General features: G+C 40.9%; 1 protein-coding gene across 2 annotated transcripts in view; it reads left to right on the top strand.

The window, feature by feature from the left end:
- LOC119903592 (anion exchange protein 3-like) overlaps nucleotides 1–24,736 on the top strand; it is a 30,371-nt gene extending 5,635 nt beyond the window's left edge. Inside the window, exons 2-5 of one of the 2 annotated variants that reach the window (XM_038719834.1) lie at nucleotides 4,210–4,623; nucleotides 21,621–21,798; nucleotides 23,985–24,235; nucleotides 24,430–24,736. In XM_038719834.1, coding sequence (XP_038575762.1) covers nucleotides 4,570–4,623; nucleotides 21,621–21,798; nucleotides 23,985–24,235; nucleotides 24,430–24,702 — 756 coding nt within the window. In that variant the 5' untranslated portion in view covers nucleotides 4,210–4,569 and the 3' untranslated portion in view covers nucleotides 24,703–24,736. The remainder of the gene's footprint in view (nucleotides 1–4,209; nucleotides 4,624–21,620; nucleotides 21,799–23,984; nucleotides 24,236–24,429) is intronic. The other variant, XM_038719836.1, reaches the window with a different exon arrangement.
- The last annotated feature ends 1,087 nt before the right edge of the window (nucleotides 24,737–25,823 follow it).

Genomic DNA, 25,823 nt, shown 5'->3' with positions numbered 1-25,823 from the left:
ACAGGATAGTAATATGGGTCGCGCTAGTTGGTGAATTGATGTGGAAAGCGATCTAACTTTGCACCGGATAACATTAGCAACTGCTCGGCGTCAGCCGGCGAGCTAACGTGACTTTCTCTGTGTTTCTCCAGCTTTACTAATGCTCACTTTGTTCTGACTCAACATCATGAACCTGTTTGGTCTGATGGGCTTCAGCACATAAACCTTTACTGTGTTTTGCTGTGAGCAGGTTGTTTGATGGTGTTAGTGGACTGCATGTCGTTAGCTGCCGCGTTGTCGCTGTAGTACGAGAGAGGCTCGGGAGCGCGCACAGGGCTGAATCCGACCCAGAGACCTCACATTAAAAGCAGAATAGTGGCTGATTCAAGCAAGAGAGAAAACAGGCGTGTGCTTCATTTGTAAGTGAGTTTTGAGCCCATTGACAATTTGATTTATTAAAATCAAAAACTTACAGATAGCCCCTTTAATATTTTTATAACAACTATTACTTCATCAGTAATACCTTTTGTGTTAAGTGTTTCTCTGTCGTTGAGGATCATGTGCATGACCTCTCATCCACACGGGACAGAGCGTTTGGACCAGCATTTCTTTTCTGCAGTGAAATATGTTGTTGATTATTTTAAGTGGGTCTGTTCTGAGTCACCCCCATCATTTGTATTGTAGCCCTGTCATTCACCAGAGGTTTTGTTTTCCTTTTTTTGTGTCTGTTGGCATTCCTCAGCTGCTCCGTCCCCCACCCCACCACTATCAGTGTCTGTCACTATGTCAAGCGTCCCCTCCACACATTCAGAGGGTGAGCCATTCAGAGCTCTCTGATTACACAGCTGGTAGGAAGGGGTTTGGGACATTTGATATGACTGTAGCAGTGAGCTAGTTGGTGGTGGGCTGGGCAAGAGCTGGGTCAGTTGGGCCAAGGTGACTACACACTCCACCGGTGGCCAATCAGGATGACACACGGTAAGGTAGGAAGGAGCATGTGTATGGGGTAAGTTTTCCCATAGCACATTGAAACTGCACATATACTGCTGAATTTATTTAAAAGGTGGTAGGTGTTGCTCTGTATGGATTATTCCATGGTATATGTGGGGATTTGGTAGATGTGCAGTCTGTTTATTGAGCTGTCAACGAACAGATAATTTGCTTTGAAATGCACATCATTTTTAAGCTAGTTAGATTCTGCACTATTCAAATCTCCAGATGCTTAATTTAAACTACAAATGAGATGTGCATGGATGATTCATTAATGGACTGAATAATATGCAGCTCTGGTTTCTTCTGCAACTTAATCAACGATGCCTAAACAGAAGCACCGTTTGTAAAACATAAAATAAAATGTAAAACTTGAAATAAAAGATTTCAGTGTGGTGATGCTTACAAAACCCCACTGTAGGGTGTTCTCGAAGAAGCAGCACAGTGTATACACAATAATGTGTATAATGCCATATTGTGCATAGTAATTGCATACGTGCCCAAGAGATAACGCCAAACTGTTCTGCAGACCCATCTCAACAACGGACTTTTATTTGTGCAGTGCCTTGTGCATAATGTGAACTATGAGCCAGCTGTAAATGTCTCAGAGGGAGCAAATGAGTCAGCTGAATAAAACCGAGACAGATGTAGAGCTTCATATTGTGACAGTGGGAAAACAGCAGCTCCAGAGTAGGTCACTTGGGATTTATTGGCTATATTCCATCAATTTCCAAGACTTCGTTATGTCCACAGTATCTAATATTCACATGCTTGTATGCTTGATTCAGTCTGATATTATTTTTGTTTTATCTCCTCATTGCATGCACTGTTGTAAATACCATAGCAAAACATTGAACCTTAACTAGTTGCTTCGTCACACCTAATTCATGAAATAACCCAGCTTTTAACTACAGTATGTACTTGTCAATTATTGCTTAACCACAAGTGATTGTCATAATTAATTGAATAACATAACAATGTGAATTGTGCAAAGACCTTCACGGGAGTGAATGACGATGGTAAACGACAATTGTCTGGCTTGCCCTCTCCCACACTGCCCAGAATAATTACAGACCTACAATCCTTGGCATGTTTACATGGATAAGAGGCACCTGTTTTCCTCCCAAGTTAAAAACCAAAATAATCAGCTGTGTCTATTTTGGCATCATCTGGAAAAAGTGGTCCCTAGTTGCCAGCTCTAGCGAGTTTAGGTATGCCTGTAGCAAGATATGTTACTGGGAAAATAAAAGAGTTAAAGGCATAGTATTTGACAAATAAAGGTTTTTCTTCAGGGCACCACCAGTCGCAAATTACACATGTTTTTGCAATCCATCAGTCAATCTGATGGTAATAAAATCCCTGAAAAACACTAATGTACTAATCAATATTTTTATATTATCAATACGTGAATTGACTGTGTGTAATGGGTTGATCTTGGGATGATCCCACAGAGAATTATCACATTGACATCTTTATCCAAAGCGACTTACAATTGCTATATATATATGTGTCAGAGGTCGCACGCCTCTAGAGCAACTAGGGGTTAAGTGGCTTGCTCAGGGAAACACTGGTTGATGTGTCACAATGGGAAGTGAACCCGGGTCTCTCACACCAAAGGCATGTGTCTCATCCACTGCCTCATCACCAACCCCCACGTAAAGTTGAAAGCAAATCATTTAACACTGTCGGCCGAGGTGGGAATCAAACGCATGACTGGAATAAGAAGTGCTGCTTCACAGACTGACGCTCATCCAATTGAGCTATTCAGGCAGTCTATTTTAGCTCACTGTTTTGGTTCACTCTCATTAACCTTGTTCCCACTTGTACAAGGTAGCTGCAGAGAAAAAGCTCAGATAAACCCACCGTACGTTACTTGCCCAGCAACGAACAGCAGACAGATAACGTGAGCAACTAGTGTGTGAGGAGTTGATGGGGACCAAAGCAGTCCTAAAAGGAGAGTGAATATTGGACTCAAATTCACCAGGTGGACTGAAACCCAACTCAAATTAAATGCTAACTTTGTTCTGCGACAGCTGGATGGGTGAGAATCGACTAATGCTGCTTTAAAATTATACAATTTGCATTACGACGTAGTTTCTTACACAGCAAAGATTATGACTCTATAGCTCATGGGAAGTTTTCCAAGGCATGGTGATACCAGCCAGATAAAAACATGCCACGTGAATTTATGATGGGGCTCTCCAGACAGCATATAGGGGTAGCAAATATCAGATTGACAACAAAAAGGGCTCCTTTGTTTTAGATGTGTTTTTCTGAAGTTGGTCCATTTGTTAATGAATCCTGATTCTCGTTCTCTTTATTCATTTTTTCCCCCAACACTAATGTTCAGATAGTGAGAAAATATATCTAACAAGGCTTTGAAATTCTGTTCAATCCAGCAACAGACAACAAACTCCACGATGATCCATAGAATTATTAAAGGAATCATTTTCCAAGCAAGAACCAGAATGTTACTGCGGCCGGACAGAAAATTGTCGCCATATAATAGTTTTTACGTCGTTGTATGGTGGAGAGTGGCTAGCTTATGGCATGGGTGCTAGTTGCTGTCAGAGGTTCAGGGGTCCCTGACACTAAACCCTAAGAGAAGAACTATCACAGTTGAGGCACTGGAGCGTGTCATGACATGTGTCATATTCTTAGAAGATCTCCTGTCTCAAGTAATGCTGTTGAGAATGTGGCAAAATCAGTGTTATTCAGATCAGTGCACAGTGTTCACCTTTACTCCACTGAGAAAGCCACCAAAACTAAAGATATAATGTGCAGGGATGACATGTTTGTGACCACGCTTTCAGTCCAGACAGGGGACTCTTGTTGCATGTCAGCGCCCTCTCTTTTACCATGGCAGCTGATGGAAACGCCACAGGGATCGTAAGAGATGAATGTATTCATTAAAAAAAAATACACAAATGCCATCGTGTGGGTGGGAAGCAGCAATGAAATGCCATGGTACATCAGAGATAGGTGCTTGATTAATGATATGATCTAGTCAAATACTTGAAATATTATAATTTGTATAAAGGTAAAACGCTGAACACATGTTTAATTTAATGAAAGTTAAAAAAAATTGCTAAAAACATGCATAGAATTTGAAATGGAAGACAATGGGTAGCTGTATATTTCAGTGTTTGCAGTGCATTATGTGTGTTACTATCCAACAGTTGCAAATATATTCCCCAAATCAGACCAGTAATATTGTTTCTCCTGTCCGCTGTTCTGCAGGTTATGCCACCCAAAAGGCTTCCTGGATCCCCAACCGTGAAAGAGAAAGGCTGATCCCCGTCCTTCCCCAGGTTCCTGCTGCTCTGCACCCCATCTTTCCCCCCTTCCCTCTCCTGCTTATTCCCCTCTCCCACCTGCACTAACCCCACCCGAGTCCCACAGCTGGCCCTGCCACCCCAGTTATCCTTCACCTCTAGGACTGTTCGCCCAGTCTCATCTACCCCCCAGAAATCCTTCCCCACAGCAACTCCATACCCAACTCCCTCTTAGTGTTATTCCAGCCACACTAGCCGTCTTTTCTGCAGGTCCCTGTCCTCGTCATAGATCTATTCTTCACCTGCTGGCTGCACGCCAGGCCCCATGGCTACAGGAGGTCATGCCCCAGAGATAGATGTGTTGATCAACCCACCACAAGTAAGAATTATTTTTTTTGTAAATCGGCCTTGTATGAGAAGGATGTAAATTATTAAAACATAACTTTAGTAAAGGTACACCAAATAATATTTAAATAATCCTGTATATTACTTTGGTGTGTTAAAATTCACCTTTCTCAGTTATTTCTTCATCCCATTTAGAGACACCAACATGTGAAGTAGTTTTGTGCAGCCCTGATGTCAAAATTCCTCAAACATTAAATTTTACAAGCAAAGACAAACCACACGCTCCTCTTTTGTTTAATCCAGAGCTGGCCAGTTCTGCTCTGGGAGATTCTGTTGCGTTTTGGCCAACAGCCCTCTCAGGACGTTAATCATCCGGCCCAGTGCTTCGAATGGCGTAACCTTGTGAAAAAGCCAACAGCTTTCAGTTTGATTTTAATTGCCCTAATTAGACCCCGGTGCTCTCCTAAACAACTGAGTGATTAATAATAACGACCCTGATAATAAGTCCCTGAAGCATTTAAGGTAATGTTACAGGTACAGTTGTGCAGGTGCTCTTTGTTTTGTTGTTCATAGAAAGTGTTTTGAGGAATACACTAAATGGGAGGAAATAGTAGTGACAGGCTAATGTGCCATGCCCGTCTCATGGCTGAATGTTTACTGTAGATTTCTAGCCAGTAGGCGATTATCGTAGCTTAGCATAAAGATTAGAAACAGAGGAAACAACTAGTTCTCTCTAAAGTTAAAAAATAACTACCCACTGTCCAACATTTCAAAAGCTTACTAATTAACAATACGAAAAACATATAAACCTCTATTTGTGCTGGGAGTGCTTCAACTATTACTTGGCGGACAATGGCCGGATGCAGGAACTGTCCTTATTCAATTGCGATAAAACAATGTGTATACAGCGGCTCAGTTATTCAGCTTTAGGTGCTGTTACATATATTTTTAGCTGGACTTAGCTGAACCAGGCTAGCTGTTTCCCCTGCTTCAGTCTTTAGGATAATCATATTCTGCTCCATACCTAATGACCACACACACACACACACACACACACACACACACACACACACACACACACACACACACACACACACACACACACACAATAGTGGTATTGATCTTCTCATATCAACCTTTGCTATAAAGTGTCTATTTTCCAAAATGTCAATCTTTTTCTTAAAGCAGAAAATCAATAAGAATGGAAAAAAATATGGGTATGCTGTCTTTGCTATAGTAGCAAACAGGACATACTTTTGAGAGATCAGGACTGGATTCATACAGCAGGTCCATGCAAAACCACTGAATGCAAGAAGAGTAATATGATTTGTCCTTTTCAGCTGGCAGTGCTGGTTTGCATTGTGGGATTTAGAAGTAAGGGAAGTGAAGGAGGGGTAACGTTTCAATTTGAATAGGTGACTTCTGTCTCAAGGATGGAAAATGGATATATGCAAATGTGGAATGCTGAGGAGTGGAGGAGAGAGTTTGACTTTGCAGGAAAAAAACCTATTATGCAAAAAAAGGATCTGAAGAGAGAAATCTGGACAATGGGTTTGTAGCAGATGTTACTATGCCAGCTTGTAAAATGGAGGCATGCTCAGTAAGAGTCTTTATAGCTGTAGTAGTTGGACTTTTTAAGGACATAGATGCTGGCACTGCGGCTGGAAACTTGAGAAGTGAAGTGAAATAAGCTTGTTTGACAGATACGTAGCTATGAGAGAATTTGCTCTGCGTCTGTTACCTCATTTTGTCGCTGCAAAATCTATAATAAACTACAACTAATTTTACATTTTCACAGCAATCAACTGCCAAATAGCTTGTTTATATAATAGCTGACAGGCCAGTGAGAAATGCTAGTGGATGAGGTAGCATTTGTTAGGGCTGGAGATCGTTCAAAGATTTTCGATATCGATACGATACCTCAACTTCGATACCGGTTCCTGAACGATACTTTTTTCGATACCAATTTTACTCTCAAACGGAGAACCATCGTTGTTTGTATAAAGTAACTTAATTATCACATTATTATCATTAATAGTTTATTTTAATAATTGTTCCTTTGAATGCTACTGCTTGTCAAAACCAAGACATATTTTCAATGTAACATAGTCCTATATTGTGTTTTTGTTGTTTTTATTCCTCTCTTTAGTTTGTCATTTCATTGTTTATTAATTATATTTTTTATTGTTTATATGTGAATTTGTGCTCTGGCAACATTGCAACCTAAACATTCATGGCAATAGGCCTGAAAGAAAGAGAGAGAAATCTCTCATCTCATGGAAACAAGTTTCCTCCTCACTTGATGAAGAGGTGGCCAGTTAACAACTATCACAATAGAAAGTAAACTCAGCCGTGCATCTCTTTAATCCACTGTAGCAAAGTCACAGACATCAGTCCAAGGATCGGTACGTGATGTCACTATCACACGGATGTGGAAGCTACTCGGTCAATAAAAGAGCTTTGATTTGATTCAGAAAACAGCAACGCTGCCAGCAAGCTACTGAGAAATGTAGTAAAACTAGTAACGGTGCTACTTGTAGCGACGCTACTGCCCAACACTGCTCGTACGGTGGACATGTTGAAGCAAGCTCAGTGGCAGCAGGGCGATGAGACGATGACTGCAACGACTCTGTCTTGTTGCAGCAAAGGCTGAGCAACTTTCTGCTCTTAAATTTATTCCATGTACAGTCAAGGGCTTCACCAGGTTTGTCGTGTCGCTACTCTTGGCAGAAATTATCTTACATTGTAAATATTGCATCGTGCGCTGTTGCATCAAGCCACACTTTTGATTTTCTCCACGTCTTTTACATCCACAAGCCACGTCTCTGTGCATAACCGGCGTGAACTCGTGTTTACATCACCACAGCCAATTAAAATTACTTTTAAATGTGGGCACATCAAGAATGCTGCATTCTTATTGGCTCACTGGCGTTAACAAGAACCTTTAGGTATTGAACTTTGGTACGGAAAGACAAGACATTTTTTGATACTCAATGGTATTGAGGCAATTCGGTCGGTGCCTAAAAAGTATTGAACTCCATACCCAGCCAAAATATACATATACAACAAAATATTTGTTGGACGTGGCGTTTCCTGATTCCTAAATCTTGTATTTTCTAAGCTAGATCTGGCTGTAATAAAATTATCAGCCCTGTTAAAATGACAGTTAACGTGAGTTACAGTTGCACTTAGCTAAGCTAGCTAGCTAGCTAGCTCCATACACAGCCGTTAGCTCTATCGTTAACTATCGACCAAACTTGAGGCTTCATAACGACAGTCCACAAACCAAAGGGTGATGTCACGATGACTATGTCCATTTCTAATATACAGTCTATGGTTCTCACTCCCCGACTCGTCACATATGGACACATGGTTGAGACGCATCGGCGTCAGTTTGTAATGTACTGGGGATCACTATAGCATCATAGTTCAACGCAGTGGGGGAAGCCCAGTACCGTCAGTTTTTGATGGTAATATGATTTAACAGAAAAGACTGAGTAAGGAGGTGGTTGGATTGGATGGAGGGCCAGAACCCTGACTTTGAACCTGGAGACTGGGGGTTGCGTCCTGTGTGAAATAAATAGTCAACATTAAATATTTTTATTTAAGTTAGGCAAGTGATGTAAGTTAACTTACATGTTAACTGATCTACTGTTACGGTAAGTGGTGGTAAGGCAGGTTGGAGGACCCAAACGCAGGACGCAAGGCAGAGGAGGTACAGTTCAACGGGGGTTCATTGAGGGAAAACAAACAAAAGGCGAGCACACTTACTGACAGAGTCCAAAAAACAAGATAATCCCAACAGAAATCCAAAGGAAACAAGGTGACAAGACGAGCAAGGCAGACAACAGAAGACGGAGCGTATCCACATGACAGACAGGGGGTAACTCGAACAATGACTGGATGAAGACTGGAGAGAAACACCAAACATATATATACACTGTAGAGCTTTCCAGCAGGTATAACTAGTGGTTTACATATATATATCACAAGTGATGGATGTTATTATTATGTTCTGGAGTATCCGAGAAATAAGTGTGTACATTTACCGACTTATTCCAAACGAAGCCATATATGTTATCTTCTTGCTGGGTTAAAGGTTTGTTTATTATTCCTAGTCTCCAGACTAAATTTTCTGTGTATGCTTAATTAGGTACAGTGCGCAGGCGTTTCACCTTTAGGTTTCATTTTCATTTAGTTGATGTTCAGGACTGGTACGCCTTGCCGGTTTACAACCTAACAAAACTAACTGGACTAACTAACAGGCTATCGTAGCGGTAGCATTCAGGCTACCTAGTTTGTGGATGATTATTGTGTATGTGTGCACAATAAAGCCCATAATGAGACTCGAGTTGTATCCGCCGTACTTGTCCTGAAACCCTTCCAGTGGGGAGTTTATTGAGTTATAGAAGGAAGCTCAGTAGAGAACTGGACACACACCAGGGACTAACGAGCAGGGCAGGAGTAACACAGGTGACAGACAGAGAGACAGCAGGGGAAAACAGATAGACGCCAATAAGGCCATAGGGAAACTAATGATAACCAGGAAGAAACAGAGAATAAGTGACTGAACCAGAACATAAGCAGACAGATCACTAATATACCCAAACTACAACTAAGAAGGAAAACAGATTGAACTAAGATTAAACAGAACGCAGGGCAACATGGACAAAATAATATCAAAGTACATGGACCAGGAGTATACACTAAGACACGGATAAAAATGCAGGGCATAACTAGAAAATGAGACTAGACAGATACTAAGAAAACTTAAAGCGAATGAACAAAATAATAAACTACAAAACTCCAAACCATGACAATATCAAATGAACACAGGAAAAAAAACAGCACAAAACCAAATCCTAACACCTACGTAATTATTTTAACCCTAACCATGATCTTTTTCTAATCGTAACCAAGTAGTTTTGTTGCCTTAACCCAACCAAGTACTTTTTGTGCCTAAACCTAACCAAATTGCAACGTTTCAAAATGGCGATGTTTTGAAACACTAGCGTTTTATTTTGAAAGTCTAACCTGACGTTGCATATGTATTGTTGCTAACTTTACCGTTTTTGCATATTTTTTGTTGCTAAGCGTTACTAACTTGATCGCAGTGCCTTAAATCACGTCTAAAAATAATGCAAAAGGGGTACCCAGGGTGTTGAAAGCGTCAATATGTCAATATGTGAGAAGTCGGGAGTGAGAATGTGTTGGTCTCGCAAGTTATGTAAGCTATGTAAAGTCACGTTGTCATTGTATCCCAAACCATGATGTTTTGAGTAGCGTAGCTAACACAAATAGCGTTAGCTACGTTAGCTAGCCAGCTTGCTACCTAACTATGTTAGTATTAAAGGCGTTGACAGCCCCTGAAAGCCTAACCACCACAGGGTGTGTGCCTGGTTAACCCTACAGCTTCGCCTCACGGCTGATGTGCTAGCAGATAGGGTTAACCTCCTTTGTATTGCTGTGGTCTATGGGAAGTAAACGGTGTTAAATCACAAGCAAAAAGCTTAAAATGCGTTCACATGGCACGCAAAATGTCCTTGAAAGTGGCGTGCTATTTATATGCCCTGCCAGGATATTATAGGGTGACCAGATGTCCCCGTTTTCCGGGGACAGTCCCCGGTTTTGGTGGCCTGTCCCCGTCTGGAGCTGTCCCCGTTTTTAACTGTGTGTTAATCATAGAGCAGAGGTCACTTATAGGCGGGCCGTGGTCTGGATCCAGACCCAGCCGCTGTCCTCTACAGACCTTTTATTCTCTACATATTGACTGAAAGCTAGTTTCTGCCTCAAAATGACTTTCAGAAGAGTTTGACAGATTATTCATTTCAGAAATCTGGTCACCTTAGGCGATTAAAAACAAAGAAATTTCAAATGGATGTTTGTGTTTAACATTCACCACATAATTGTGAAGAGGCAAAACATGTTTGTTCTAATTTAAGAGCTAGTTAGTGACTTTACATGTATTAATATGATTGGAGGCTTTGTTAAACCTTGCTGTTTCAAACCAAGTACATTTCTTAGCAATTCTTATTAAATGGTTCCATTTCTTTCTGTATCTCTTTCAAAGCTACGATCACTTTCTCTGCAGTCGAGATGGTTTGCTATTGGTGGGTTAAGCAGATATGCATGTCAGACTTCACCAAAGTCAAACTCATCACAAAGGATTCTTGCAAATGTACTTTGCCCCAGGGGTGAATCCAGTAATTGCAGAGACTTTATTAAAATGAATTGATATTCCCATAAAATGGTGCTTTTTTAATGTTGGTCATCCCTGTAACTCGGAATATACTTCCCTCACAAAACTGTTTAATGAATGTTTGGAGTGAAAGGAGCACTGACATGTCTTCAAGACTGAATTTTCCCTCCAACGTCTCAACACAGGGATGAGTCACATATGGGTCTGTGGAAAAAGCTCACGTCCTGCATATGCAGAATTCTGTCTAGCTGTTCAAGTGAAACAGATTAGCCCGTGTTCTCAGGGAGAAATAGCTCTGCTATCTAAGTAGGTGATGTGTCATCATGAGCAGCAGGAACCATGTCGTCCACAGTGTGCATAGCATATTGGGACACTGGTTTGAGGGAAATAATAGGCTGAATGCTTGGCAACATAAGTAGACCCTTCAATTTCCTACCCTCAGTTACTTGTGTACTCTGTACTTAAAACACACACACACACACACACACACACACACACACCACACACACCCACACCACCCACACCTTTTTGCACTGTTACCTCCTAAAGCTGATTAATGCCACTCCGAACTACTACCACTACGACCAATAGTTTTCTGTCTTTGTTTTTTTTTAAGTGGTTTGGTATGAGGGTATGTGTGTACGGTACATATGAATGCAAGCTCCTCTGGCTCTGCTGAGTCTTGGTTGCCACAGAAACATCACCAGCTGCTGTCAGCTTACATCAACAGCAGTTTTTTAAGAGATCCTCTTGGTGTTTTTGGTTTTGGTCATCACAAGATTACTGAAAACTACGGTGATCAATGAAGCTTAGTAACTTACTGGAAAAAGGTCCCCTGTGGAGTTTTTGGCCACTTTGTACCGTGAAGCAGTGTTTTTTTTTTTATAAGGTAACGCACGCATGTATAAAAAAACATGCATCCTGCCAATGGATTCATGTTACTCCACTGATTTACATGTGTATCTTCTTTATTTGCTTGCGTTTTGTCAATTAGTTTGTTTTCACAAGTTGGATTGCTTTGAGCTTGAGTTTTCAAATATACCAGATATATCAGGCAGTGTATAAAATGATGAGGCTGATGATGTGGTTCAGAGGCACCACGTTCACATTCGATACCAAATCAAATATAAAGCTGTTCCAGTGGTTCAAATGACATTAAAAAACAAACAGAAAACAAGAATAAAATATACTGTGTGTCTGAAGACTTGCTTGACTTGTTTAATAGTGGAATTATTACATTAAAGGTTTGTAGCTTCAGAGGTCTGTGAAATCTGGCTGCTCCTTATTGTTGCTGCTGCTTGATATTGGCATATTTTAAGTGTAGAGGAGGTAACAGAAATAACTGTGTTAGATGTTGTAGTGCATGTAATGATTGGACCATATTTAAAGAGAAACTTGCATACCTTTCATTTAAAAATCATCACACTCAGTAATAAGGAAAACATTTTAAAATAATTTCTCATAAACATCAGCTGCACAGAGAAAAGAAAAGCAAAACACTGATGCTGATATTTATGTTAGTTTTGGTGTGTTTGTCTGGGAAGTGTGCCAGCTCCTTCAATCAAAGAGGCCGAGATGAAGGGAGTGGGAAGCGGTTATAAACACTGCTACGTAAAAAGAGCAGGAAGCAACTGAAAGCAGAGTAATCTGCAGAGGCAAACAAACCAATATGCATATTTGTATCAGCCTGAATTTTAATGAGAGAGCTGAGCAGTAAAGCATGTGTCTCCCCAGTACTATCTACCTAACTGTAACATCCTCTTCTGCGTGTTATCTTGCGCAACATACGTGGTATGTTACTGCTGAGTGCAGTCACCTGCCTCTTTGTGGCAGTGAACACCAGCTGTGAACACATTATTTTAAGTTGATATGGCTAACATGTTAACAAACAGTAGCCTGTAGCACATCCAGCAGAAACAGAGCAACATTAGCATTCATTCAGTTGTGTCTCTGGCCCCCTGATAAAGACAGATAACCACTCTCTTCTTAGCTCTGTTTTGGTCCAACTCCTGAGGGAAATATCTGGCTCTTTAGCTGCTAAATGCTCCATTATGTTGACATGCTTGTCACTGACTTTATGGCTACTTCTTGGTGCTGAGCAGGGAGTGTACAGTGGGTTTTCAGTTTCCTGCTGCAGCAGATAGCAAAGCTATGAGAGTCTACGTTCAGACTGCAGGCCTTGATGCTCAATTCCAATTTTTTTTTTTATTTGACAGTTCACAATATTGCTTAAATGTGGCCCATGCCAGACACCAGTGTCCACTATCCGCGGCCTGAAAGTGAAGCGCAGAAGAATAACACAACTTCACACGCAGCATGCTGTTGTAGGCTACAGAAGTAAACAAGGTTAGCTCCGGTTAGCTCACGGGAGACTCCCGTATTTCATTCATTCACCTGAGTGTCCAGACTGAGGTTGCATTTAAAAAGATCCCATCTGTATTGGATTTGGGTGACAGTGTCCTGCATTCTGAACGTAGCCTGAATGTGCAGGCTGTCAAAAACAAGTAGCTGAAAGTTGCTGTAAACCTCTGTGGAACTGAGGGTAACTGCTAACTCTGGTGAGAATTATACATCTGTTCAGCACTACAATCGACTCTTTTTCGACGCCTTTTACACACTTACTTAATCCATTATTGTTAAAAAAAATAATGATTATAGCGAGCATTAGAAACGACAATGACACTTTAATTCCCTGACAATGTTCTACAGATGTTGGTATCTGGAGTTGTTGTGCGACAGAGCTGGGCAAAAAGCATTAACATCAAAATTTATTAGGGATGCACCTTCATTATCGATCCGATAAATTGTCGGCCAATTTTGGGCATATTTTCATTATCAGTAAATGAAATTTTGGCCGTTCATTTAGCTGACTAGAATCAAATAATGCTTTAACATGTGTAGCTGCTGTTGTCGCGCTCTGGGCGTCATGTTGCTGCACCTGCATAGAGCCACGCAGAAGTTATGGGCGGCTGAGGAGGTAGAGCGGGTTGGCCGTTAATCGTAATGGTCAGCGGTTCAATCCTGGCTCCCCCAGGCTGTATGTCGAAGTGTCCTTGGGCAAGATACTGAACTCCGAATTGTAGCTGTTCCACCAGTGTATGAATGTGTGTGAATGGTGAATGCAGATGTAGTGTAAAAGCGCTTTGAGTGGTCAAAGACTAGAAAGGCGCTATACAAGCATTTACAATTACAAGAAGAAAGTAAAAATGAATCAGTTGTTTGAATGAATCATTACAATGTATAAAGGATAAATAAAGTTAACACTGTTTTCTTCCCCGGTCCAGTAAAAATATGCAAGGGACCAGTAAAACCCTGATCTACTGGCCCTGAGGGCCAGTGCGGGAAAAAGGTTACATTGGACACGGTCTGGGTTTTCTGTTTCAGAGACTACAGCAACTTATGCTGTGAAGCTGCTTGTTAGGTTTACTTCAACAAACATTCATGTTTTTAGAAACATCAAAATCCTGGTTAGACATTAGTTTGTTACCCAAACTGTCATAATGCTGAGATACTGGACTCCAAAACAGACTCAAAGGAGTACCAATTACTTTTTAATAGAACGTGCTGACAAAGGATTTGACAGAGCAGAGTGGCTGGCAGGGGATTGGGCAATCTTCCAGTTTGAGTCTGAGCTGCGTGTGGTGTCAAGCAGAGTCTCCAGGGGGGTAGTGAGCCTAGGCACAGGGAAAACACACAATAAGACCAAAGCATGCACAAAGGCGAAACAAAGAGTTTTTAGTTGGCCGTTGCACAAATACCACACGTGATTAATTGACCATCTGGGGAAGAATGATTGGTTGATACACTGCAGGAGCTTAATCAGTGGAATGAGGATCAGGTGCACAGGTGGAGCTTGGCAGCAGGAGCCAGAGAGTGCAGCCACGCCCAGACAAACACACACCGACAACATGACAGGAAACACCGGCAAGGGAAAAACGTGTGAAAACACACGAGATGAAGAGGAGATACTGCACTACCACAGCAAGATCTTTAACATCACATGTTTATGATCAATCTGTTAGCAGGACACAAGTTAACTATATTAACCCTAGGCTACTTTGTCCTTTATAACACTGTGGCAGCTGCCAGGTTGGAAACATTTGCACTGAAACATTTACTGTGGGCTACATTTCTGCAGCGATCACTGTTTTTATCAAACTTATCTGTATGAAACTGTAATGCTGTGATTAGTGGCTCTGATGGAACGTCATCATAATTATCATGTTGGACCAAATGTAGTTTAAAAGTGAGTTTTTAAATATTAGCTGCATATAGCCTTAATGTGTTTCGACCGTATTTCAGTAAATGCAAAATGAGCACAACTATTTATGTAAAATAGATATCAGTCACTTTGAACCGAGAAAACATTTCCAACAGCAAGTGATCAAAATAAGTGTTACTGGGTCCCTGAGTAAACTGTGTCTTATGTTTGATCCATATTTTCATCTTCAATTATTGCCTCCAGCATTTTGTCCCCGTCAGTTTACAGCTGAATATATAGCCTACTTAAAAATGTAGTGCAACATATAGAAGGATTACAAAACTTTATCAATCATTAAAGGTGACTTGTCACTAAAGATGGGTATCTCTACTACCTTTTATGGTACCGACCGAAACAGCCCAGTGTCCAGTAGAATCGAAACGTCTCCAGTCAAACCGGTGCTTCAATCGATACTTTTTGTAACCCGATTATGGCAAAAGTTACTTTTTGTATGGTTTTGCTTGCAGCCAAACACGCAAGCAACACACCGAAAGAAGAGCACGGCTTTTATTTTTCCTTATGTGTCTGCACCATAAACTGTATAAAAAAGTACTGAGTCCATGCTGATTTTAACAGCCGCTCACCTTCGGCTGCGTCTCAGGCGTGTTCGTCACTGTTGCCAGTTTCTCACCACAAGCTCGGCTTTCTGTTGGTTCCATCTTCTGTGATCATGTAACACTTTTTTATTTGCTGTTCACATCACTTGTCACTGATCGATCAGCTGCTTCAGGTGTAGTCGGTTTGATGGGCTGGACGTGCAGCCTCTCTTTACTCTGCTTGAGTCTTTTGTTTAGTGACTTGTTTAAACAAACTCCTTACTCGTTTTATACCTGTGACTGTCGTTTTTGGAGGTTTCACCGCTAAAGGAAAAAACACTTGCAGAGATCTTTCAATTCAGTTTATTGATCAAAAGTTAACAGAATAATTTTCCGTTTTTTACTTTCACCAAAATTAAAAAATTACCTCAAATTTGTTTTCCACAACTTATTTGGTCACTAAACTATTTCTCTCCTCCTCTCTCATTCAAATATAAAAAAACTCGACCTTAGGACGACCTAATTAGGATGAGGAGCGATACAGTTTCCCCAATACTTTTATGCAACAGTTATTTGAAACAAGAAAAAATAAAATAGATAACCTTGCTTGTCCATAATAAAAATATTAATAGGCTAAAAATCCACTACTGTGGCTTCAACAGGTAGCATTTCATGCAAGTTATCGAATAAAGTACTCTACTGGTATCTGTATGACTTTAAGGGTGCTGGTTTTGGTACTGGTATCATAAAATTTTAAACAATACCCAACCCTACTGATTATACTGGATTTTCAGCCATATATTGTAGTTCTGTGAGTCCCATATGGCAGCTTTGCATGGCATTGGCACTTCAGGGTGGCGCGGTGATGCAGTGGTTAGCACTGTCACCTCCCACCAAGAAGGTCGTGAGTTTGAACCCCGGTTGTCCCGGCCTTTTTGTGCGGAGTTTGCATGATCTCCCCGTGTCTGCGTGGGTTCTCTGTGGGTGCTCCGGCTTCGCGTTGGACTGGCGACCTGTCCAGGGTTTACCCCCCCCCCCTTTCGGCCGGATTGGCTCCAGCCACCGCAACCCTGTACGTAGGATAAGCGTTTGACGATGGATGGAATTAGGTTTTGTTTGGTGTTTGTTTTCATATAACAAGTTTCAGTAAGCAGTACTTACTCTAACATTAATCAAATTGTTTATATTGATGGTTACTTTAAACTCGAGCCTAATTACAATCCCCAACCGTAATAATAATTATAGACAACTAAAAAACAGTAATCCAAAGCCACGTTGAGCTCTAACCTAAATATGCTCTAACTCCAGAGGGTTTTCCTGATCATCAATGCGAGGGCATTTCATCCTGACAAACAAGGCAAACGCATAAAAGACACACGCACCCTCCTCCAGATTAGTCAGCAGCTGATAAATATTTTAATGCATCTCTCTGGCTCGGCATTCCATTAAATATAAAATATTAATGGTGCAGTAGAAGTTTGGCAGTTCATGAGATGAGGTTGGACAGCATGTTTTTAACTGAACCGCAGTTTGGTTCAGATGATCAGGCTGTTATAACTGAAGCCTCCCCTCCTCATAATATATTAGAAGTGGCCAAACCAGCAACAGAATAGTTGATTTGTCATGCAGCAAATATACGTGTTTGATATACTGCAGACGGTAACCCACAGTGCAAACACTGACTGAGATGAGATGAGAGCTCTTATCCAGGATTCATTAAAACAATACTAATATTAGGAGATTTCCATCTCCACGTTGGCAACATAGGTGACTGAAAATGGATTATATAAATCCTTTGTGCTCCAGTGGGTTTATACAACATGTCAAAGGAGCCACGCTGTTGACTGCTGATTATTTGTAAGATTTTTCTCACTTCATTGTTTAATTATTTGGGTTATAAAATGTCAGAAAATGTCCATCCAGTGCCTTGTTTTGTCCAACCAATAGTCCAAAGCACAAAGGCATTCAGTTTACTATTAAAAAGGGTAAAATTCATTGATTTTTAAAAAAATTTTAAACTTTCTTTTTTTTTTCTTCATTGCTTAATCAAGTAATTATTACAGCACGCCAAAAACAAGATGCATTGATAGCCCATGGCTTCGTGTTAAAAAAAGTAAGTGGTATTGATACTGTTACGAATCAATATGCAGAAAACATTGGATATAGTAGCTCAAAGTAGTGACTAGGTTTTAAACTGGTGACAATGGCCATGTTTCCATCTAATTGTCATGCGTATTTTAAGCGGACTTCTGAAATGGCGCAAAAAATAAAAATAAACTGCAAAATATGTGCGTTTCCATCAGCTGGTTTGGAGCGAATAAACCAGGCTACGGCGAGCGTAGTTACATCAGTAGTTGACGTTACACATGGCTGTAATAAACAAGACGTATTGGTTCCAAACCAGAAACAAAACCAGTCACATGAACCTGATGGCCAATGATGGCCAATGATCTTAGACAATGGAGAGAGGTCCTCAGAAATGTGTTTCAAGCAGGCAAACTGCTACCAGCCATGTCTCCGCACGTTATGGGAATATCCGGTGTTATGCTGAGTTTTGCATGCCTGCTGAGAAATGATGCATTAAAACGCTATAATATCCTTTGTGGGTTTCGTCATGGTAAAAAAATTATTCGAAGTGTATATATTATGAACGTTTAGAGTCGTTAATATTTTATTACACTCAGTAGAAGTAGCATTCACTGAGATTCAGCAAAAATATGCGGTGATAACCCCATTTGATCAGTGTGCAGAGCAAAGTATCTGAAAAGGACCTTTAAGAGGTGAATGCATAATTCGGCAGAACAGATGATGAAGGCTACCTGCCCAGATTCGCATCCACCTCTTTCCTCAGCACAAATGAGCGTTACCAGCCACGAGGTGCATGAAATTCTCTGCAGGCACGCAGAACTCTGCACAACAAAGACGCCGACAGCAGAAACAGCTGATCAGACTTATTCGGTTAAAAGTGTTTCTGTCTTCCATTTACTCTTTTTCGACAAAGGCAAAAACCACCTCAAGCGAGCCTGAAAACGTTTTGCGAAATTAACGATTTTTTTTCCCGAATTTTGCCGTTCACTCAACATAGTCTAATGCGATGCTTTAAAATGCGCATTAAAAACGTTGATGGAAACACGGCTATCGATGCAGTCTTAACTATAGAAGGGTTTTAGAGGACCTCCATGTTTTCAGCTGTAGCTATGCTCCTGAAAAAAGTTACTGTAGACCAACCACTTGTTTAACACTGTCACGTTTCAGAGGAACCTTGCAGGTGTGAATCCAAAATGCAGGAAACAAAGGCCTGCTGGTTAGCTAGGCTGAAGACAGTAGACACTCTGGCAGGGAACAAGTGAAAGAGGGCTAATACGTAGTAAGTTCTGACACCAAAACTACTTGGTTAGGTTTAGGAAATGATCATGGTTTGGGTTGAAATAATAATAATTAGTCATTTAGCTGCCGCCTTTATCCATGTCATAATGTCACATATGTAACGTTGTGTAACTTTTGCTTGTGTATGCTACGTCACCTGACACGGATGGGTGACATTGGAGTTACTTTAGAGCCCAGGGAGTCTCATACGGATGCTGAAGTGTACCATGTGGGATGAGAGCGGGCTGGGCATGAGGGCAGCTAGCAGAGCAATAACATAGCAACCTGTTCACATAGTGCCTCTAGCACCTGGGCTGGGGTCGCCCTCCTCCTGTGTCCCTCAACCCCAGCTGACTTCAAAGCTGACATGAAAGAGTTTTTGAGTTATTTGCACCATTGGAGCTTGCACAAAGCAAAACCAGGTTTAGAAGATGCCACTTTACTGTAACGTCTGCCTCATCTGGGAGGATTACATTAGATCTATAAATAAAATCCAGGGTCTTCCACTGATCAACAGCGCTCACCAGAGCAAGCAAAGGAGGGGAGGGCGTTAGAGATGTTGAAATTAAAATTTAGAACACCTTAAATAATGAACAAAATGGCCAGTGAAAACAAGGCTTTCACTGCTCACTCAATCGAAAATAGTCCTTTTATGTATCCCATCTGACTGCCTCGGCATAGTGTAGATAGGTAGCTCAGATCATTAAACGTATCCTGTCCCTTCATCCCGCTGGTAATTAGGGAGTAATGGAGCCTTGGCACAGAGAAATATGAGACCACAGAGCAGTAGCCAGAGCGCTTACCATGCCAGCACCAATCTGAGTCAGGGGAAGCAGCCGTCCCAGTGATTTGACCTATCAGAGGCACCAAAGGGCTGTGGCAGGACACTCCCTTCAGCCTCCACTGTCTCCAGGGGATGTCTGATGCATTAGTTCTTTGCTGCTTAGCACTTTGATTGTTGTATTGATTTGATGTCCTCCATACATGATGTGAAGGATGAACTGACACTATCTGCCTATTTTCTTCTTCTTCTTTTCTTTTTAAAATTTTTAATTTTAAATACATTTTTTAAGGTTTCTCCTTTGAGAAATACAAAGTGAAAACAGGGTGTGGGGCCATCTGTGGTGGGTTGAAATTTGCACAGACACAATGAAAAGCTTTGTTGGCGGTAGATTTATTCTGCCATTCACAGTCCACAATTTTAAATACTTGCATGTGGTATGTTGAGACAGTTTCACAATAACATAGATGTACTGTAGAATCGGTCGTGGAACATTAGTCACATTAATTACCGGCGATCATGCCTTTGGTCGTGTGTATGTGTGTGTGTGTGTGTGTGTGTATCTATCTGCAGCTAGTCTTGCATATTACTGGACCATATCAGCCTAATATTTTCTCTGCACATTTGGACCCCTCGTGGTTGCGGTGATTCACACTTTTCGAAAAAACTTTTTTATTGAATGAGCTTATCGTAAAGCTTAGACTTTGCTCTTTTCAGGAATAGTCGCCATTTTACATTATGCGTTACGACGTAGCAATAGGCATTTCTGGCAGTAGGCTAGGCAAAAAACAAAGCTTGCCTAGTCTACTGCAGGGTGCATTTTGGTCTTTGGTGGTCACAAAAACTAAAAGCTCCATAGAAAAGTTTGGTCTCATCTTGAACCAGAATAATTCCATACCAGACATGTTATGATTGTCTAAAGTTAGGCCATAGTAGGTGAATAAATCCCTGTTGTTGTTGTTGTTGCTGTTGTCTTTGCCACCACCATGTTGACTGTGAGGGAGGGACAAGTGAGAGTTCAAATCTTCTTTGTTTGGGAGGAAAGAGGGAGGTAGGGAGAGCTTTTTATTTTGTGGGGTGTGTTACAACAACATATTCTTAATAAATAAGAATGTTCAAATTCAGGCGTTTTCTTGCTATTCATTGTTTTCTTAAGTTTAAACCGAAGAGTTGATGTTAACAAACTGGAGAAGTCATTTGAACCCAGGACGCTCGGTTACAATAGTGAGAAAAGCTGAGACTGTGCTGTACAAAAACACTTTACTTAAAACATTACGTACATCTAAATAAGAATATAAGAAAATTTCTTCCCTTCAATCTGTTACTTTCATGCATGCACACTGGACACACAGCCTGCCCTCACTCCCTGATCCCCACCCACATCATGTCCCCAGAGACACCTGGTGGAGACTCTTCTAGTTTGTTCCGTGTTCATCCTGGATTAGGATTTTACTTTCATTTAGCTTGAATCTGCTGCATGTGTGGCTGTTAACCTCTGACATCAGAGCCAAGCTGGGTTTTGGGCTAGCCACAAGAATGTCTGATTGCATTACCCACTGGGCTAATATAGTAGCACAATTCGTGTAATCATCAAGCTTCAAAATCAGAGCAATGGAAATGGAAATATGGGCATGGAAATATGCTCTTAATTAAAACACAGTGAGAATGATTCGTACTTAACTGAAATGTCTGAAATTCACAGCTATTGCTTGCTGATTGTGACAGAAGAGCCCGCATATGAAGATATCTCCATTTTATGCTTCCTCTGATGCACTTTTACTTTTTGCAATTCTTCTCTTTTACTGCTCTCACCTTGTTGACTCTTTCTCTCTTGCGATTTCAACTGTTTTCAAGTGAAAATGCCCCCTTTCTCTCCATCCTTCTTCAGCTGAAGGTGGAGGAGGAAGATGAGGAGGGCTCAGCGGAGGAACAAGAAGAAGAAGAGGAGGAGGAGGAGAACTGGGACAAAGTGCTGTCTGTGGAGCGCTTCGGAGACATCATCAGTGACTCTGCTTCCACCAGTGGAGACAGGATGGGCCGACACTACACTGAGAAAGACTTTGAATGTAAGCAAAGCTACTATGTACAGCTGACAAGTAAAAAGCACACATTATACCTTCAATCACACAAGAAGTTTCACTTCAAACTGTTCTGTAATCCAGTGCATTGATCCACATTTTTATCAGAAAGCTGTCTACTCAGAGTAAGAATGCATTCGTTGCCATTAGTTTATTCCATTTGACAGATTACTTTTTTCAGTGGTGTGGACTCGTGTCGCATGACTTGGACTCGAGTCAGACTCGAGTTACAAAAACGATGACGTTAGACTTGACAAAATCAAAGAAGACTTGCGACTCGACATTGACTTTAACGGCAGTGACTCGTGACTTCACTTGGACTTGAGCCTTTTGACTCGAGCTGATTTGACACCCTCCCTCCCCAAATATGAATTATGATAGGCTATAGAAAAAACTGCGCAGCGCATCAGCATAGCGCTGTGATAATTCAATTTTAATCTCAATTACGACGGCTTTTCGGGTTGATGCATATATAATAGTTTTTAAAAACGAGGTATTAAATTTCAATCAATGATGTTTCCTAAAGTCAATAATCCTGTTGAATAACTGTGATCTCAATATTGACCAAAATAATTGTGATGAAGATATTTGGGCATCATTACATGAAAATTTAATTTTAATTCATGAAATTATGAAACTGCACCTCTGCCTTTTTTCTGTGCAGGGTAACCCTTCATTCAGTACTGCTTTTTTCATTTTTAACTCTTGTTAAAAATATGACAGGGTTTTAAATTTGGTGAAGAGCGCATTAAGACTTGTTTAGGACTCAAAACTCAAATTTTAAGACTTGTCGGTCTTGACTTGTGACTTGACTGGGACTTGCTTGACTTGATCGATCTGGACTTGGGGCTCGACTTGGGACTTGAGTGCTAAGACTTGAGACTTGTGACATGTAAAACAAGAACTTGGTCCCACCTCTGCTTTTCTTTCAGTAATGAGTAGTGTAAGGGATGACAATTTGAAATACAGTGTTGACATTACACTAATTCCAGTAAAGCTCCGTTACTTTGACATTTGGGGGTCGGCTTGTTCGCTGTCTTACCGGCAGTTTGATGGAGGGTTGATATCAGTTCAGTGGAGCGACAGTGCCAAACATTTTAGCTTGGCACAGCGTTGGTCAACATAAAACGTTACTGATTAGCTTATGTTAGCATGCGTACACACCTAGCCGAGATGGTGAACATGGTAAACATCATTCCTGCGAAAGATCAGCATGCTAGCGTTGTATTTGTGACCATTTTAGCATGCTGACGTTAGTATAAAGTGCCTAAGTGCAGCCTCACTGAGCCTCACTAGCATGCCTGAAGTCTTGTTCCAATAACATCCATATTAATTATTTTTGTCATATCGTAATACAATTATATACATGTGTTCATGTGTGCATAAATACACGTCTGATCTTGATCTTGTACATCATAGTGTGACCTGTATTATGTAAAGAGATTTCGAGCAGGGCACCAGATTCCTTATATGTGAGTTTATCATGGGATTAGTATTAGAGAGATTAGCAGATAGATACCACATACTCTGGCAGGAGATAATAGTGGCTAAGATTAGCTAGAGCTGCTTTCTTTTGATGTTTATTAAACAGTGCATTTCTCCATTATTGCAGACTAATTAAAATCTAAAGCTTTTGTTTGCGTTGTGTCTTCGAAGTGTTTAAAAGGGATAGAGGGCATCTCTTCTGAGAATAGACCAATTTTTTTTCTTTGCATGTTTTATTAAATGAATTTAAAAGCCTGTGGCTTAAAAAACAGTACTTGTTCCTGAAAGGCAGTGTGTGTTGTAGACTAAGTATTTATATATGGTGCTGTAGCTATACAACTGATTTCAAGGTTATTGTTAGTCTTGGTTGGAATTATTCTGTGTTAAATCAATATGTAATAGGTCCAGGCGTATTCAGGACAGGCTGAAATGTGTTTCAGTATTACAACCTCCCATGATGAGGAGAGCTTGTGACTTACCATTTGCACTGTGAGCTTAGCTTCACATCAAATCCACATAAATATCAATTACACACTTGACTCGTACTTTGTGTTGCTAAACCTGAGAGACAGTTAATGGACAAATCATGACACACTGCATGATACGATCTACACAGTCAGTAGACATAATGTCAACATTTGACACAATGATGTACTATTGATTTTCTTCTTTTTTTGTTGGAACCGCAGATCACAGACACACATTTCACCATACACACCACCCCTTATCCACCCACCTGCCCGTGCCCCAGCGTTTACGCAAGAGGGTGCACAGCACGGACAGAAGGCGCAAAAAGAAACGGAAGAAAAAAAAGACGTCTCTGGCCCCCTCCAATGTTACACCGACCATCCACGAGGTAGACGAGGAAGAAGCGGAGTCTGAGACCGACGGACAGGGGGTGGCTGCCACACCCACAGAGCTACTTGATGTCCAGCCACAGGTAAAATAAGACGGAGAAGACATGGGACATCTACCGTGTAAAGGTGGCTAAATTCATACAGTTTATGCAGGCTGATCCTGAGACGGCCAAGTCGTGAACATGTGCAACTGAACTGGTGCAGGAGTGCTATTACCACAGAATAGCCAGGTATTAGCATATTCCTCTATTCTTACTGATTTTCCTCTTCCTCTCAGTTTAGTTTGGGGAGCCAAGAGGACTTGGAGGAACCCCTTCCACTTACTACCTTTCACATGGAAAACGAACAACATCAATTGTCAACGAAAGCCACATCCATTCTGACAAAGGGGGAGACTCGTAATGGGGAAATTGCTGTTTTGGGACAGAACGAGGATGGAGAGGAAGCCGCTTGCAGCAGGTCGGCTATTACAACATCTCAGCTTGTTCTGTTTGTACTGCAGACTTACACGGGTTTCTATACAAGTAGTAGTACATGTAGGTACTACTAGGACATTGATTCAGTTAAAAGGGAGGACTTGTATCGAATAAATTTTGTGTGTGAAAATGTTTGAATGTGATTCTGAATATCTGAAAATCCCAAAGTTTACAGGTACGGTACTATTCTACAGGTAGTGTTGTAGTCATGACCGCCCAAACCGAGACCAAGTCAAGACCAATTGGTTAACCAGTTATTGGTTGCATTTAAAGAAATATGTTTTACATCCAATCAAAGTTATGATGTTAACAAATAAATCAGACAATGCAAAAGCAATTTATTGATATTGGCTGGTCTTGAAATAAAATCCAGAGTCCTCAATGTCCGAAACGGAGTACCAATGTGGTCCAGTCCGAGACGAAAGCAAGACCTTCAAAACGTGGTCTTAAGACCAGTCACTATCTACAGGTACAAAACAAACCTACAGTTACAAGTAGTTTTGTCCCATCTCATTGTCAGATCTCATTTGATTATCCAATCAGGAATGTTCACCATCCAATCACAGATCCAGGGAGGTGGGCCTTCTTGCAGGGAGTTTTGGCTTCAAAATAACAGACAGTGAATGCATTTCCATAATCCATATATATATATCACAAACCAAAGCAGAGTGATAATTCTTTGCTTGCCTAATTTATGTTGATCCAAAACGAGTACTTGTGTTTACTTTTCTCCCTAGTTTTTTTGCTTTTACGTGACGACGTGGATTGAAATATATTTTTGTCTTAGCCTCAATGTTCTGTTCAACATGACTGTAGTCTAACTTTACAGCAATGTGACAGACTGCGAATCTGTGATTGGATGGTCAACTGATATTCCTGATTGGATGGTCAAATGTGGGATAAAAGTGCTTGTAACTGTAGGTTTGTTTTGTACCTGTAGAATCGACCCGTACCTGTAAACTTTGGCCTTTTCAGATATTCAGATACACATTCAAACTTTTCCACACAGCTACAATACATTTGGGACAGTATTTATTCCATAGACTTGGGGCACACTGCAATATTATATTATTAATGTTTTTTATCTAAACAAATCAAATAATATTTTGTGAAAGGCATCGCATGTAGTAGCAAACCTACAGAGAATTATCTCCTGGCTCTGCGGCTCCTCCCACTTCTACTGAGCCTTCCTCTA

This window comes from Micropterus salmoides, unplaced genomic scaffold (genome assembly GCF_014851395.1).
Source record: "Micropterus salmoides isolate LMB-PRFRI ecotype aquatic unplaced genomic scaffold, ASM1485139v1 Ms_hic_scaffold_15, whole genome shotgun sequence".
In the NCBI taxonomy this organism is placed as follows: Eukaryota; Metazoa; Chordata; class Actinopteri; order Centrarchiformes; family Centrarchidae; genus Micropterus; species Micropterus salmoides.
Note: the sequence above shows the minus strand (reverse complement) of the source record. Positions and strands in the feature narration are given on the sequence as shown.